The 17,112-nt window shown below is 43.8% G+C and overlaps 1 protein-coding gene across 1 annotated transcript; it reads left to right on the plus strand.

The window, feature by feature from the left end:
- Positions 1-3,554: 3,554 nt before the first annotated feature.
- On the plus strand, positions 3,555-8,177 carry LOC138743615 (extracellular calcium-sensing receptor-like). Its single transcript, XM_069899137.1, has 6 exons — positions 3,555-3,633; positions 3,715-3,791; positions 3,995-4,831; positions 4,937-5,164; positions 6,492-6,615; positions 7,191-8,177. Exons 1-6 carry the CDS (start codon positions 3,555-3,557, stop codon positions 8,093-8,095), a joined length of 2,250 nt encoding a protein of 749 aa, XP_069755238.1. The 3' UTR covers positions 8,096-8,177.
- The last annotated feature ends 8,935 nt before the right edge of the window (positions 8,178-17,112 follow it).

A 17,112-nucleotide genomic window follows, 5' to 3' on the forward strand; every position in this document is an offset into this window, starting at 1 on the left:
GTTAATCCAGGAAAATACAGAAATTACTCACTCTTCACTGTATTATGAAAGGAAATCAAACATCAAATGAAAATAATTTCAGTCATACCGTCCCAGTCCCGAGTCTTTTTTACTATTTTCGTGTAGTCCAAAAGAAGCAGCTGTAACAATACAGTATTTTTTTATTTTATATAAATCCAGATTTGAGAAATATGTTTTGAATCCTACTAAATGAAGGAACATGCGTAGTATTACTTCAGCATCCCGGGAATCCGTAAACATAAAGGCCACATATCTCACAAGCCAGTTCTGCATTTTGTAACAGTGAGGGAAGGCGAATGAATAAATACTTTGCATACAAATGCAAGAAATAACCGGGGGAAAAAAGGAACAATGAGTTACTGTAAAACACAAATAAAAACAAAAAAAAAACGCCGGGAACGCCAATCTTCAAACTAATTCGTATTGTCCCTTCACCAACAATGGTGAAGAGACTTCCACTTAACTGATTACTATCTCTCTTTCAACAAATACTGAACGCTCTTGTCTTTGGGGCGAAGTTGCTAAATATCATGTTAACCTGTACTTGTATTAATTCTATTACTAGAAATAATTTGTCTTTCTCTTCTTCTGAGATGAGAAAGGGAGGATTTAAAGGAGACCTGATCCCAGACATTCTCACACGTGGGTAAATGGAACGAGCTGCTAGAGGAGGTGCTAAAGAAGCTATAACTATGGGATTGAAAGCACTTCAAATAAGTATATGAAAACGAAAGATTAAGCGAGATGTGGTCAAACGCGGGCAAATGGTGTTGGAACAGACAGGCGACTTAGTCAACAGTTAGACCCAAGTCCTTCTTTTTGTACTTTTGCCACACTTCTGAAACACGAGTACCCAAGTGTGTTGTTCTCCTTTCTCGCTGCTCTGCTGTCCATGTCGCTCATACCCACATTGATCTCTGTCCGAGAATTTACTGTTACAATGGGGAGAATTGGGAACTGCTGTGCGTTTCCTTTGTCAATGGCAGTCTTGCAAATCGTCGTCAGGGACTACACGCGAAATGGTAGCATCTGCGCAGGATCATTAGACGGGAAAATGAGGTTGGCAATGAAGACCAGCTCGAGTTCGTCTCAACGCGGCACAAACCAGGCCATTTCTTTTTCCAATATTAGGTGTGTGCACTCCCCACAGAATTCGAAATTCTTCAAAAATTGTACTCGAACTCCTTGGGTAAAATGTCACCTTTGGTGTGAGAAAGATCATTTCGAGAATACTTGCCCACAACTGGGGTCAAATGGAACGAGCAATGATAGCATTTTCTTACTGCATGGAAACGGGCCCTTCCGCCCAACTGGTCCATGCCGGCCAAGTTTCCAACTTGACCTCGTCCAATGGACCCATATACATACACACTTCAATGGTTGGCATAAATTGCCTTTCCCAAAGCCTTGCGTAAAGACCTCAGCGTCTTCTCCAGCCTCTTCTCCACCACTGCCGTTCCACCTCGACCCTTTCACCAAATCTTTTGATTCAAAATCTTCCTCAATGACATTCAGTCGGGGGCTTTTGCTGAAATAAAAGAATGTTCAGAAAAATAATCGTCATGGATTAGTCCTAATCTGAAAGTATTTTTTTGTATTCCAGCTTCAGTTTTCGGATGTTCCGCTTCGTTCAAGCAATGGTGTTTGCGATTGAAGAGATAAACAGGAGCCCGGCCCTCCTTCCAAATATCACACTGGGCTACAGGATTTATGATTCGTGCAGTGTACCTCGTTTCTCAGTGAAAGCGGCTTTCGAACTGATAAACGGACAAGAGGCGACATTCCCTCAACAGTCCTGTCCCCCGACTTCATTAGTCCCAGCCATGGTGGCGGCATCAGGGTCTTCGCTGTCCCTGGCGGTCGCAGCTTCAATAGCTCCCTTCAAAGTCCCCATGGTAAGACATCTTAATCAAATGTGATTTTCTGGTAGAGTCTTTTTTTTTTGTTAAAGCCTTTCTCGTTGCAGTTAAATGACACGCAGCATTCCGTTTTCAAGAAATATGGTGGCAAGAGACATAAGAAACTGTATATGTTGGAATCCAGCCCAAAACAATCGGCATGGACAACTGACGGGTTCGAGAGGCATCTGGATTATTCTAGAGTCCAGCCCCATTTTTACTGCACTGGTGACAACTCCATAAGACCATAAACAGAGGAGATGATTTAGGCTATTCGGTCCATCGAGCCTTGCGCCCTTGTTACTTCCTGCTAATAAGATCCCCAAGCCCTCATCACGTTTCAGCGCCTTTGTTAATCTCAACCTTGGTTCCTTTATGCTATCCATCATATTTTTAAACGTTGCATAATACCTGCCTCAACTACTTCAGCCAGCAGCCCGTTCCATATACTCTCGACCTTCTGAAATCTCCCACCCTTCACCCCCATCCTCCAGCGCCATCTCCTCAAATTATAGCTTTGTCCTCCGTTTATAAATTTCCTTACTCTGGGCAAATTTATTTGTGCGTTCACTTAAACACTCCCATGATTGTATGTACCACAACCAGATTGCTCCTCGTCTTCCTATGCTCCACAAATAAAACCCCAGCCTACTCAATCTCTCCTAACATCTGGAAACGTCTTCGTAAACCTTTTCTGAAACTTCTCCAGCTGATAACCTTTGTCTTGTAGCGAGTTAACCAAGGCTGAACACAATAATCCAAAGAGGGCCTCAGCAAACTATTTTACAATTGTGCCATGTGCTCCCAACTTCTATACACATTACAGTCTGATAACGGCCAGTGTGGCTAAAGTCTTTTTGACTACGCGATGTAGCTCTGACACGACTTTCAAGGTTCCAGGTGCCTGAGCTGTAAAACACTCTGCAGATCCTTTGCATTCACTATAAATGTCCCACCCATATTAGATTTCCAAAATTGCGTCCCCTCACATTTCTCAACATTACATTCCATCAAATAAACCAATATGCAAGATTCAACGTTCCATTTATTGTCATATAATAAAGACGATGCAATATTACCGACATTTGTTTTCGTCTGCCATAAGGCAGGCAGATTCGCCATCGGCAGAAATTTCCTGAAGCGTCGCTTACATCCAAAGAAAGAGAAGAAAATGAAAGTCCCCTCAAAGTCCACGGACTCGCTTCCAGCGCTCCCACAGCCCCAGCTGCCACTCAGAGTTGAGTCCAGACCATTAACAGCCCGAGCTCCAGATTTCAAACTCTGACACGATCAGTAACATTTCAGCGCCCTTGGCACCCTCTCTCATACCACTTCCAATATCGGGTACCTTGGCAGCCAGTTTGGAGCCAGTCTCCAGCACTACGTCGCACGGTCTGAATCCCAGGGCCACAGTGGCCAGCAGCCCGCCGCCTGCATAGATATCTCTCATTGAGTCACCAACAGCTTGTGGATTCTTCAGCCTTAGAATTCCTCATTGGTCCGCCGCCGTGGTCACCGACCCCGTGGGGCGTCTCCTCGGCTTCTCCTTCTCAGAATGGTCACACCGTTTTCTAGTGCCCTGTGCCTATCCTCTACTTCCTTGGAATCTGCAACACTTCGTGGCTGTTGCCTATCATGGGCGCTGCCATCTTGGTCGCAGACGCTGCAGTCGCGGGATTTCAAATAAAACCACCGTCGGATCCATTTATAGGCGGTTTAAAGCCTGTGCAGTGATCACAGCAGACGGGCTGGGCGGGTGTGACTCCGCTCATCGCTCTCTGCCGATCCGCACCAGCGACAGCGCTGCCACCACAACAGCTCCGGGAGCACCATCATTTTTCCTCTGCCCACCTACTCAACAGACTGAGAGAGGTGGGTATATTTAAACTGTTTATATAGCATTTCGACGGGTTCGTAGATAGGAAAGACTTGGAGAGGTGGGGGCAAAGCCAGGAAAATGGGTCTAGTCTGGATAAATGTTTTGGCCGGCATGGATATTGGGCAGAAGGGTCTTGTTTCCGTTCTATGTCCCCCAATCATTCTGATTCCATTTTCTATTGTGGTTGCTTTACCAGGTGAGCTATACGGCCACGTGCACATGCCTCAACAATAAGAGGGACTTTCCTTCCTTCTTCAGAACGATTCCAAATGATTACTTCCAAGCCAAGGCGTTGGCGCAGCTGATCAAGACGTTTGGATGGACCTGGATTGGGACAGTTCGAAGCGACAACGATTACGGTAACTTTGGGATGCAGGCGTTCACAGAGGCGGTTCAACAGCTTGGAGTTTGCATTGCCTTCTCCGAGTCTTTCCACAGGACACATTCGAGAGAAAGATTACTTCACGTTATCCAAATCATACGGACATCCTCCACGAAAATAGTCGTCGCTTTTATCGATCCGAACGACATGGCCATCTTATTGAAGGAAATTGCCAGGCAAAATATATCTGGCATCCAGTGGGTGGGCAGTGAGGCGTGGATCGCCACTGCGCTTCTACCACCCGAAGAGAACAAGCAGTTTATTACAGGGGCCATCGGTGTTGCCGTGCGTCAAGTGAATATCCCAGGGTTCGAGGACTTTTTAACCCGTCTCCATCCATCCGACTATCCTGGTAACCTTTTAGTGGAAGCATTTTGGGAAGAAACGTTCGGCTGTCGCCTTAAAAGGACGGAGCTCATCACAGGGAGCGCAACGTCGACCTCTCAGGCTCCTCAATGCACAGGAAGGGAGAGTCTACAAACTGTGTCCAACACCTACACGGATGCATCTCAGCTGAGGGTGACCAACAAAGTCTATGAGGCGACTTACGCCATAGCCCATGCGCTTCACAATATGTTCACTTGTGAAAGCGGCAGAGGTCCGTTTGCCAATCGATCTTGCGCCAACACTACACATTTCCAGCCGTGGCAGGTAGGTGACTGTCCAGCTCTTACAATAATTCATCCACAGTCTGATTTAAAATGCTGCTCTGGGTTAGGTCTGACATTTTTATTTCTCCGTGTCTCTTTACTGAAGGTTTTGCATTACCTGCAATCGATAGATTTCACAACTAAAGTCGGGGAGAGGGTACGGTTCAACGAAAACGAGGACTCCATGGCGACTTACGACATTGTCAACTGGCAGCTAAATGGTGAGGGGGAAGCGGTTGTTTTGATCGTTGGACGTTATGACGAATCGGCATCCCCAGAAAGACAGGTCACGATAAATGACGGATCGATTGTTTGGAGCGGCGGTGGCAGCGAGGTAATTAGTAATAACTTCACTCTTTTTAACAAGACAGTTTTGAAGATTTTAGTTGACGTAAATGTCCACTTACTTTCTGGAAGGTAGGAACACAGTAAGTTCGGGATGTACGGGAATTTATAAGTAATTCTCCTGGCGCCTGCTCTATCCAATTGGATAATGTCGAAAGCCAACATGAATCTGAAAGGCATAAATAAGATGGACAACCAGCGCCTTTTTTCCCCCAGGGCGGGAGTACCACACACCAGAAGACATCAGTACAAAATGGATGGAGGAAAGTTTAGGGAGGCATCAGGGGTGAGTTTTTAAACAGACATTTGAAGTTGCCTGGAATGCATTGCCAGGAGTGGTGATGGAAGCTGAACCATTTGGAGCATTTAAGAGACTCTTAATCAGGCACATGGACGAAAGAAATGTAAAGGGTTACGAGGCCTTTAAGGGTTCCATTTTTTAGGAATATGTAGGTCGGCACAACATTGAGGGACGAAGGTCCTGTACTGTGCTGTAGTGTTCTACGCTCTGTAAAATAGACGCTATTTCCTTGAATTCGTCCCGTGTCCTTTGATAATGAAATACGAGTCCCAATATTTTAAAGCCTTAATTTTTCCTCCATTTCCCACAATTGTGAGGGAGAGAAATCAAGGTTTGAATTACTCTTTCTGTGTGAGGAAATATTCTCCCTGATTATCCTCCGGAACGGACTCGATCTCATGATAGATATCACCATGACTGCACGTTCTACTTTTTGCAGCGAAATAAACGTGGGCTTTCATTTCGGACTGGGAGTGCAGGGGATTACCGGAGAGGAGATTGATTCGTGGCAGTTGTAGGGAATGGGAATAGCAACGAGGTAAAGTTTAGACGTTTCTCAGCAGCCACGCGAATGTGCAATGATTGGATGGATGGTGTGAGGTACAGGCGACATCGTGGACCTAAAAGGGAGGTTGTTATGTTGTAAGTACCACAAGGAAACTCCATCGCGTTTGTAGGGTGCAGCGAAATGAACAAAGAGAAATCGGTGACCATATATATTTCCCAAAAACGAAGCAGACATTAGCAGATGTCGAATTGCAACCATGAGCAGGAGTCTTAGATGTTATTATTCACCAACATAAAACGCAGAGGTTTGTCCGGACAATAACCAGGGAGACGCCTGATTACTCAAGAAAGAGATATTGCTAAAAATTATGATCACGGCTGATTTGCACTTGTACTTTCGTGGAAAGCTCTGCATATCAAGGTGCACGTCAGAGCAAGTAAGTTATGAAAATGTCCTATGACATTTCTTTGAAAAATGCGACATTGACGCCTCGTTCTTTTCCACTAGGTCCCTCGGGCAGTTTGTTCCAACAGCTGTTCACCTGGTACAAGAAAAGCATCTCGCAGGGGGCAGCCCATTTGTTGCTTTGATTGCCTCCCGTGCGCCGAGGGGGAAATCAGTAACACCACAGGTTTGTATAAGTTGTATCCATCCCCACTCTATCCAACAGACCACCGACCCTCCTTTGTGCAGTACCATCAGCAGGGGCTTCCACGATTCCCCTCCTTCTCCCATTTTTTTTCTCCTGTCCTGTCCAAAGCTTTCATCTTTAGACCTGTCTTTTTCATATTTTTGATGGAGGGATCGGACCCGAAACATAGATTACCCTTTCATTCGAGTGAATGCTGCGTGGCCTGTGGACATATGTGCATTGTACAAATCTCTATTTCCTTCCTTTTATTCAGGATGATCCAATCTCTACACAAAGTCCGTTGTTCTTCAACGCTCCCACCACCCCCCCCCCCACCCCACCCCAATCCAGCTGCCAGTTCTGACCGCTCCACTTTCCTTGGAACTGCCTCTTCCCCCTCTTCTGTCGAGCCTGAAACAGGTTTTCGATCTGACCGGTTGGCTACCTAATTCCATCCATGAGTCTCTCCAGCTCTTTTTTTTTGGCCCCGGATACCAGCTCCCTCTTGCATCTGCTTAATTTTAGTTATTAGCGGGCGTCCTCAGATTTAAGACTATTTATTTTCTTCATTCAAGATTCGATTGACTGCAGTAGATGCCCCGACGATTTCTGGTCCAATGCTCGGCAGGACCAGTGCATTCTAAAGCAAATTGACTACCTCTCATTTGTCGAGGTCATGGGGATCATTCTGACCTTTCTAGCGATGATTGGAGCTTGCTTCGCTGCAACTGTTGGTGGTATTTTCATGCGTTACAAAGACACTCCGATCGTCAAAGCCAACAATTCGGAACTCAGCTTCCTCCTTATCGTCGCCCTGGCCCTTTGCTTCCTCTGTTCAATTGCATTCATTGGTGAACCCACTGCATGGTCTTGCATGTTGCGCCACACATTGTTCGGTATCAGTTTTGTCCTCTGCCTTTCCTGTGTTTTGGGAAAAACTATTGTTGTGGTCCTGGCATTTCAGGCAAAGCTCCCCAGCGACAACGTGACCAGATGGTTTGGTCCTGTTCAACAACGTCTGACTGTCTGTCTTCTTACTCTAGTACAGTGCTTGATATGCACCGTCTGGCTGATCAAATCACCGCCCCTTCCTGTCAAAAACATGGAATTATTTAAAGATGTGACCCTCCTGGAATGTGACGTAGGATCTGATGTTGCATTTTATTGTGTCCTCGGTTACATTGCCTGTCTGTCATTGGTTAGCGTTATGGTCGCATTTCTAGCGCGAAACCTGCCGGATAATTTCAACGAGGCCAAATACATCTCATTCAGTATGCTCATATTCTGCGCCGTCTGGATATCTTTCTTTCCAGCCTATATCAGTTCTCCCGGGAAATTCACCGTGGCCGTGGAAGTCTTCGCTATCTTGGCGTCCAGTTTTGGTTTGCTTTTCTGTATTTTTGCCCCGAAATGTTACATCATATTGTTCAAGCCGGAGAGAAATACAAAGAAACATTTAATGGGTAAAGTGGCTTCTTAAAAGCTTTCAATAGCGTTGAAGAAGCCTACTTTAGATTTTTAAAATTAGTTATTTTGTTTTACTTTATAAAGTTTAATGCCATCGAGGATTGTATTTGAGGGATCTTATCAATTCATTTTTAATGCATTTCTGTTGTTGCTCGGGAATAAATATTTTAGTTCGTTCCCACTGTTGAGACGTGTATACTTTCTTTCGTTATAGTTGGATACATCAATCAAACGTTGGGAAAAGTATGCATTGCCTGAAATGGCGGGAGAACGACATTTAACATCATATTTCAAAATGTATTGGATTGATAATTGGAAAGATAAGCATTATTTTTAAGGCAGCGGGACTAAATGAATATCCCTTTAAAAGTCCGAGGATAAATACAAAGTTAGGAACGATCCGTGATTTTTTTTTTACTCCACATGTAGAAGGTTCATACTATATATTAGACCGCCCAATATTTCCTTGCAGTCCAAGTTTCCTACCTAAGCTAGTTCCATTAGCATGCATTTAGCCCGTATCTAAACCCTTCCAATCCTTGAACCTGTCCAAATGACATAAACATTGCCACCTTTACTGCATGCTGTGGAACTCGTTCCAAACCAAAATGTGTAAAAGGCTGGTTCTCAGGTTCCCGTTTAAAACTTAACTGTCCTTTAAATCAATACCTGAGGAAAAAAAATTGAGCACTCACCATAACCATGCCCCCCTCATGACATAAATTTCTACAATTCACATTGACACCCAAGGAATGTGGAATCTTCATCCTGTCCAGTCTCTTCTTCTTACTCTCCCATCAGAGTGCTATCCGTTTTAACAGTGTACCCTCTCCCCTATCACATCATCTTTTTTTTTCTCTTCTACCCTCCCAACTATTACGTCTTACCTGTTGCCTATGTTCCACATCTTCCCCCACCTCGCTTCTCTTTTCTCCTCATCACCCCTCACCCATCATTTCAGTCAGGTGTCTGACTGGTTGTGCACATTTCTGGCAAAGAGCACAGGCCAGAGACATTGACTATAGATGCTGTGTTATCTGCTGAGCTCCTCCAGCAATTGTGTGCCATTCTCTTCATTTAACTCAAGCCCTCCAGTCACAGTATTCCTTCTACACCCTTTTCCAACTTCACCACAACATTCCTACATCTACGTGACCATAGGTGCACGCATGGCCTTGTCCAGTTGTAACATGACATCTAAGATTTTTTTGTAAATGTCCTGACGAAAGAATGCAAGCAGCCTGATTACCCATATTGCCACTTTGTTGGAACAACTTGTAGCACGAGGTCTTCCTGCTGTACAATACTCTCCAGGTGGACAAAGTAAGTGGCTCCCCTTGCCACCTTCTGTTTATAGCCTACCCCAGATTAAGATTCCAACTGCAACACATTGATCCTTTCTCTTGTTATATTTTTCCACAATATATAGGAGGTGGCAGGGGGAGGAGAAAGGGAGACGTGGTAGAAAGGGAAATGGAGAAAAAGGTTGAAGGATGGAGGGACAAGGAGTATGGATGGACAAAGCCTATATAGACCTGTGGTGCTACTGATCTTGCCTTCGGTGCACTGTCGCCAATCAAGAAACAAATAAGCTGCCCCTTGCGAGCTTCTTTCCAAATATATTTTGGGATCTCCATTTGCCATCCTGTTCTCCATCTCAAGTGATCTTCTGGATCTACCAACATCTTCTACAGTTGGTGCTTGCATCCCACATTCTGTATTCAATACCCGGATAGCTGTCAAGTTAGTAAGAACCTCACTGGCGGGAAATGAACAACGAACAATGAATATTGTCTCATGACATTCAACATAAAATATAGAAAATAGAAAATAACCGCACAGTGCAGGCCCTTCTGCCCTCGACATTGTGCCTACCTATATATTCCTGCCAAAAATTAAGGAACCTTTTGCATGTCATTACTCTCTATTTTACTTTTATCCATGTGCCTCTTAAATGCCCATAATGGTTCAACCGCCAACACCACCCCGGCAAGGAATGCCAACCATCCACAACTCTCTGTGTGAAACAACGTACCCCTGATGTTTGCCCTAAACCTTCCTCCTGTCATTATGTACAGCTGTCCTCTGATGCTTGCTATTCATCCCCTGGCAGAAAGCCACTGGTGAAAACCTTATCTGTGCCTTTAAGAATTATTAAGTTTGCTCTCATCCTTCTTCGACCAAAAAGGAAAAGTCTCAGATCTGTTAAACTTGCCTCATAAGACCAATTTTCCAATCGAGAAAACATCTTGGTAAATATCCTCTGCACCTTCTCCATAACTTCCACATCCTTCATATAAGGGGGTAATCAGAATTGAACACAATATTAAACACAAGTGTGGTCTCACCAGAGATTTGTGGAGTTGCAACATGACCTCTCTACTCTTAAACTCAATGCCCCTATTAATGAAGCCCAGCATCCCATCGGCCTTCTTAACTCTCTTAGCAAACTACATGGCAACTTTGAGAGATGTATAGATTTGGACCCCACGATCCCTCTGTTCATCCAGACTGTTAGGAATCCGATGATTAATCCGGTTCTTAGTCTCTGGTTTGACCTTCCAAAATGCATAACTTCACACATATCCATATTGGACTCCATCTTCCACTTTTCCACATAGCTCTGCATCCTATCTACATACTTTGGTGACATATGGCAAGCTTCAGCGCTATCTACCACTCCTTTAATCTTTGTATCACCCCCAAACTTACTGAGCCATCTTTCTACTTCTTTTTCTAGGTCATTTATAAAATTTACAAAGAGCAGGGGTCCCAAAACAGAAACCTGCAGATCTCCATTATTCACTGACATCCAGGCAGAATGCATTCTGTCTGTTACTACTCTCTGCTTTCTACATACAAGCCAATTTTAATCCACAGAGCAATTTATCCAATATTTCTTGACTTTCTCAATGAGTCTCTCATGGGGGACCTTGTCAAATGCTTTACTAACATCCATGTAACCTCCCTACCTTCATCAATTTCTCCTGTTACCTCCTCAAATTTAGGCTCGTGAGGCACGACTTTCCCATCACAAAGACATGCTTACTATCCCTGAGTAGACAGCACTTCTCCAAATGGTCATAAATCTTACACTTCAGAATGCTCTCCAATAGGTTTTACACAACTGATATAAGACTCACTGGTCTGTAATTCCCAGGATTTTCCCAGTTACCTTTTTTAACAAGGGGACTACATTTACCATTGTCCAATATTCCAGCACGACCCTTGAGGCCAATGAGGACTCAAATACAGCCAAAGTCCCACCTATCTCTTCCCTCCTTTCCCTTAGAACCTTGGGGTATATTGTGTCCGGCCCCTCCGACTTATCATTCACAATATTTTTTTTAATAAGATCCAACACTTCCTCTTCTTTAGATTTAACATCAACCAGTGTACAAGCTTGTTCTATACCGATTTCACCTTGATCAGGGTTCTTTTCCCTGGTAAATAGTGAAGCAAAGTATTCATTTATGACCTTTTCAATCTCGTCTGCCTCCAGGTACATGTTGCCGCTATCAACCTTAAGCGGCCCCACCTTCATTCTTGTCATCCTTCTCATATTCAAGTACTCATAGAATGCATTGGGGTTCTCCTTAATCCTACTTTACAAGGTCTTCTTGTGCTTCCCTCGGACTAATTTGTCCTTCCTAGCTACCATATAATTCTCATGAGCCCTTAATGTTTCCTGCTTCCTAAATCTAATATTATTCTTATTATTGTTAACTTGCTGCTTCGCCTGTTTTGTCAACCACAATGCCCTCTTCCTAATATCTTTTCACTCAGTGGATAAATCTGTCCTGAACCTAGCTCAAGTGGTCCCTAAATATTTTCTACATAATGGTGGTGCTTTCTCCCGTGAACACCTGTTCCCAGTTTGCTGTCACTAATTCTGCCTCATTCTATTATAATTATCCCTACCACGATTAAACACTTTTCTATTTTGTTTGCATTTATCCTTGTCTATAGTTATGCTAAAGTTTAGGATCTTAAGATCATCATTAACAAAATGCTCCCCCACTGAGAGGTCAGCCACGAGACCAGGTCCATTACCCGGTTCTAGGTCCTGTTTGGCCTCTCCTCTATTTGGCTGGTCCACATACTTTGTAAGGAATCTTTCTTGGGCGCACATGACAAATTCTATGACAACTATTCCTCTTGTAGTCATAGGCTGTCAGTCAATATTAGGGAAGTTGAATTCTCCCATAACAACAACCCTCTAATTTCTGCTCCATTCTGAAAGCTGCCTGCTTGTCTTTTCCTCGCTATTTCTAGGAATAATTGGGGGAATAGACTCCTCTCAGTAAATGATTTCCCATTTCCTATTTCAGGCCTCCACCTACACTGATTCAATAGATACTTTCTGATACTTATAGAGACCTATAAGAGAAATGGAATGGTCAAGAGTCATTTGAAATTTTATACTAACAGTGGGCTCCATATTTCAGAAAATGTAAGATATTTATCTCTTAAATTATAAGTAATCTTCTCAAGTGGAATACAACTCCGAACTTCTGCAAGCCATCTATCCATTCCCAAATCACTATCGGACATCCAAGTTATAGCAAAACATTTTATACCTTACCAACATCTTGTACAGCTGCAGTATAATATCCCAATTGCAGTACCCTGTCCAATGAAGGCAAGCACGCCTAATATGATCTTCACCACCCTGTTGACCCATGTCACTGCCTTCAGGGAATGATCCACATGAACCCCTAAGTCTCTCTGTTCTATAGAAACCTTTGAATCTCTATAATTCACTGTCTCGTTTGTTCTATTACCATGTAAGTTTGATTGAAGCGATGAGCAAAAGCAAAACCTGCTTCTTTTGTCCTCTTCCTAGGATGAACATTTCACACATTTACTGTTCATTTATTAGTAATTATCAACATGCGAATGATAACAAATAAGAGCAGGAGGAGGACAACCGATCCATTGAGTCTGCTCCACCATTTCACAAGATCATTGTTGATCTGGCCATGGTCTCAAATCCACCTACCTCCCTTGTTCCCATAATCCTTAATTCTATGGCTCATTGAAAATATATCGATCCACTTTTTCAATATATTCAACGAGGCAGACACTTACACAGATTCACATTCTCTTGGAAAAGCAGTTCCTCCTCCTCTATATCTTGTATTTGATCAATGGAATCTTGACATGATGTCCCTTCGCCTTGGTCTCAATGCCAGTGGAAACAACTTCCCTGCCTCAATTTCATCGCCTCCTTTCACAAGGTAATTTTTTTCTATGGGATCCACAGTAATTTTTTTTAGAAAATCAAGGTAAAATAACATTTAATTACTACTGCAAATGATGCACATCTCCAGCCCAGTTAACGTTTAAAATGTTCTAAGTAAGGAGATTAAAAAACATCTGTACCCCTTGAAATGCCCTTGTACTGTTCAGCTGTTTCTTTGGCTTGGCTTCGCGGATGAAGATTTATGGAGGAGTAATGTCCACGTCAACTGCTGGCTCGTTTGTGGCTGACAAGTCCGATGCGGGACAGGCAGACACGGTTGCAGCGGTTGCAAGGGAAAATTGGTTGGTTGGGGTTGGGTGTTGGGTTTTTCCTCCTTTGTCTTTTGTCAGTGAGGTGGGCTCTGCGGTCTTCTTCAAAGGAGGTTGCTGCCCACCGAACTGTGAGGCGCCAAGATGCAAGGTTTGAGGTGATATCAGCCCACTGGCGATGGTGAATGTGGCAGGCACCAAGAGCTTTCTTTAAGCAGTCCTTGTACCTCTTCTTTGCTGCACCTCTATCTCGGTGGCCGGTGGAGAGTTTGCCATATAACACGATCTTGGGAAGGCGATGGTCCTCCATTCTGGAGACGTGACCTACCCAGCGCAGTTGGATCTTCAGCAGCGTGGATTCGATGCTGTCGGCCTCTGCCATCTCGAGTACTTCAATGTTGGAGATGAAGTCACTCCAATAAATGTTGAGGATGGAACGGAGACAACGCTGGAGGAAGCATTCTAGGAGCTGTAGGTTATGCCGGTAAAGGACCCATGATTCGGAGCTGAACAGGAGTGTGGGTATGACAACGGCTCTGTATACGCTAATCTTTGTGAGGTTTTTCAGTTGGTTGTTTTTCCAGACTCTTTTGTGTAGTCTTCCGAAGGCACTCTTTGCCTTGGCGAGTCTGTTGTCTATCTCGTTGTCGATTCTTGCATCCGATGAAATGGTGCAGCCGAGATAGGTAAACTGGTTGACCGTTTTGAGTTTTGTGTGCCCGATGGAGATATGGTGGGGGGGGGGGGTGCTGGTTGTCATGGTGGGGAGCTGGCTGATGGAGGACCTCAGTTTTCTTCAGGCTGACTTCCAGGCCAAACATTTTGGCAGTTTCCGCAAAACAGGACGTCAAGCGCTGAAGAGCTGGCTCTGAATGGGCAACTAAAGTGGCATCATCTGCAAAGAGTAGTTCATGGACAAGTTGCTCTTGTGTCTTGGTGTGAGCTTGCAGGCGCCTCAGATTGAAGAGACTGCCATCCGTGCGGTACCGGATGGAAACAGCATCTTCATTGTTGAGGTCTTTCATGGCTTGGTTCAGCATCATGCTGAAGAAGATTGAAAAGAGGGTTGGTGCGAGAACGCAGCCTTGCTTCACGCCATTGTTAATGGAGAAGGGTTCAGAGAGCTCATTGCTGTATCTGACCCGACCTTGTTGGCTTTCGTGCAGTTGGATAATCATGTTGAGGAACTTTGGGGGGCATCCGAGGCGCTCTAGTATTTGCCAAAGCCCTTTCCTGCTCACGGTGTCGAAGGCTTTGACACTATGTGATACTATACTCTGCACTCTTATTTTTCTTGTATTCCTACATTTTTATTCTTACACCATCTGCGGTATGAGTTGACATGAATGGATATCATGCAAAAAAAACCCCAAAGCAGGTAACTATGAACAGTTCAATGCAATTCAATGTTCCTGTAACCTCCGGTTGGCCTTTCTGTTAACTACAATCTAAGTTAGTTCAATCGCTCATTGAAGTCCTGATAGCGCAATTTTACATTTGCGACAGATGAACTAATGTATCCATTCTCGGGGTCTCAGGGAGAAATATTGAGCCTTCCAGGAATGTCCTGCATTTTTGGGGGAAGGATAGAACCAGAAAGCCAGGGGTTTGGACTATGTATCCAGACTAATCTATTCACTGAGTTCGAGAAGGTTTTTCGGAAATGTGTTGGATCAGATCTCGTTCTCTCTTCCGTAATATTTATCAGGTAAAGCAAGCAATATATTTATTTTAATCGATAGGTCTTCTCATAATTCATTACCTGACTTGATGTCCCAGCTGAGAAAACTGCTTGAGGCACGAGATCCCCAAAGGCATCTCTTGCAGTTTAGACAGATGAGCAATAGACGACATCACTTTGGGATTTCCAGAGATGGGTCCAAATCGATTAACCTGTTACAGATCCACGTGTGGATATTATCGGCCTATTTAAAGCGTCAAATTTGCCCCAGTGTTTATTAAACGCCGTGCCATTCCATACACTGTAATGTATCACCTGTTTCGATGGATGGTTTACATTGCTCTCCCGTTCCTGGGAGCAGGTGAGTCGACTTGTAAACTTTTCGGAGAGTTTCACTTACCTGTCCTGCATGAGGATGGAGACATTGTCATTGGAGGTGTATTTCCCATCTATAACAAGGCTTTGGAGGAAGAGCCGACTTTTAAAAGCAAACCGGTCCCTTCACGTTGCGTCAGGTGAGGTCAGAAATTGGGGCATTAATGCTGATCACTGTTGTTTACAAGTTCCGATTGATGATGGTTCATTCTCCATTATTATTGTCTTACTTTTTAAAAACTCCAAGTTTTGTTTCCTTTGATTTTGTAACTATATGAGGCGTGAATATTTTAAATTATAAATTATAGAAATGTGCTTTTCAATTCGGTTTATTTCATAGACACAGTGGAAATAGCTACTACACTGTGGGTGTTAGGATTATTTTAAAAAGTGATTGCTCAACATACTCAACAAGTTCAACCAGTCGAGGAGAGAAATCAAGTTTTTTTTCCAGAGAGATGCTGGAGAGACTCAAACTGTATCCATGGCGAGAAGGGTCAAAATGACAAGATGGGACTGTTTTCAAGATTCTCTAAAGCATAGATGTTGAGTTCATTAGGCATTTTAATCCATATTTGATACCCTATTTACAATATTGTGGAGCAGGAATTATGACCGATTTGCAATTTCGAGTGTTGGTAGGAAATATAATAATTAGGGTTATATAATGTTTAACCACAACTGTGAAAACGCTCTTCTTAATTTCCATCTCCGTTCCTCGCCTTCACACTATTCTGTTTCTTCCGCTATAAGTCAGTGTTTTGAGAACGTTCAAGTTCACATTACCCATGGCACAGTGGAAAGAAAAGTGTTTCGGGGAACAAAGCAGCAGGTCGGCTCTTGCAGACCTACAAAGTAGAACCACAATTCCAGGGTGATCTGCAGGGCTACACAAGCAAGGCTCCGCAACACTTCCTCTGCTACATCGACAATTACACTGGTGCTGAAATGCACCCATGATGGGATCGTCAACTTTATTCATTTTGCTGTCCTCAAATTCACTTGATCCATCTCTAGCAACACTCTTCCCTTTCTCCATTTTTCTGTCTCCATCTTTGGAGACCAACCCTCGACGGACATATTGTAAAAACCCACAACGCTCACAGGTACTTCGACTACACCTCTTCCCACCCTCTCCCCTGTAAGGATTCCATTCCTTTTTCTCAGTTCCTCCATCTCCTTCGCATCTACTTCCAGGATGAGGTCTTCCATGCCACATCATCCGCCATATCCTCCTTCTTTACCCATCAATTAGGCCCTCTCCCGCATATCCTTTATCTGCACATCAGCCCAAATTCCCCACCCCAAACCTTGTTGACATATCTGTCCATGGTTGAATGCACTGACAAATTGAGAGCATCTGCAAATTAGAAAAAAAAAATCTCTCATTCCATCTGGCATCCTCCAACCAGATGGCATTAACATCGACTTCTCCAATTTCCGTTGTATCCACGCCTCCA

The sequence above is a fragment of the Narcine bancroftii genome, chromosome 9 (genome assembly GCF_036971445.1).
Source record: "Narcine bancroftii isolate sNarBan1 chromosome 9, sNarBan1.hap1, whole genome shotgun sequence".
Lineage (NCBI taxonomy): Eukaryota > Metazoa > Chordata > Chondrichthyes > Torpediniformes > Narcinidae > Narcine > Narcine bancroftii.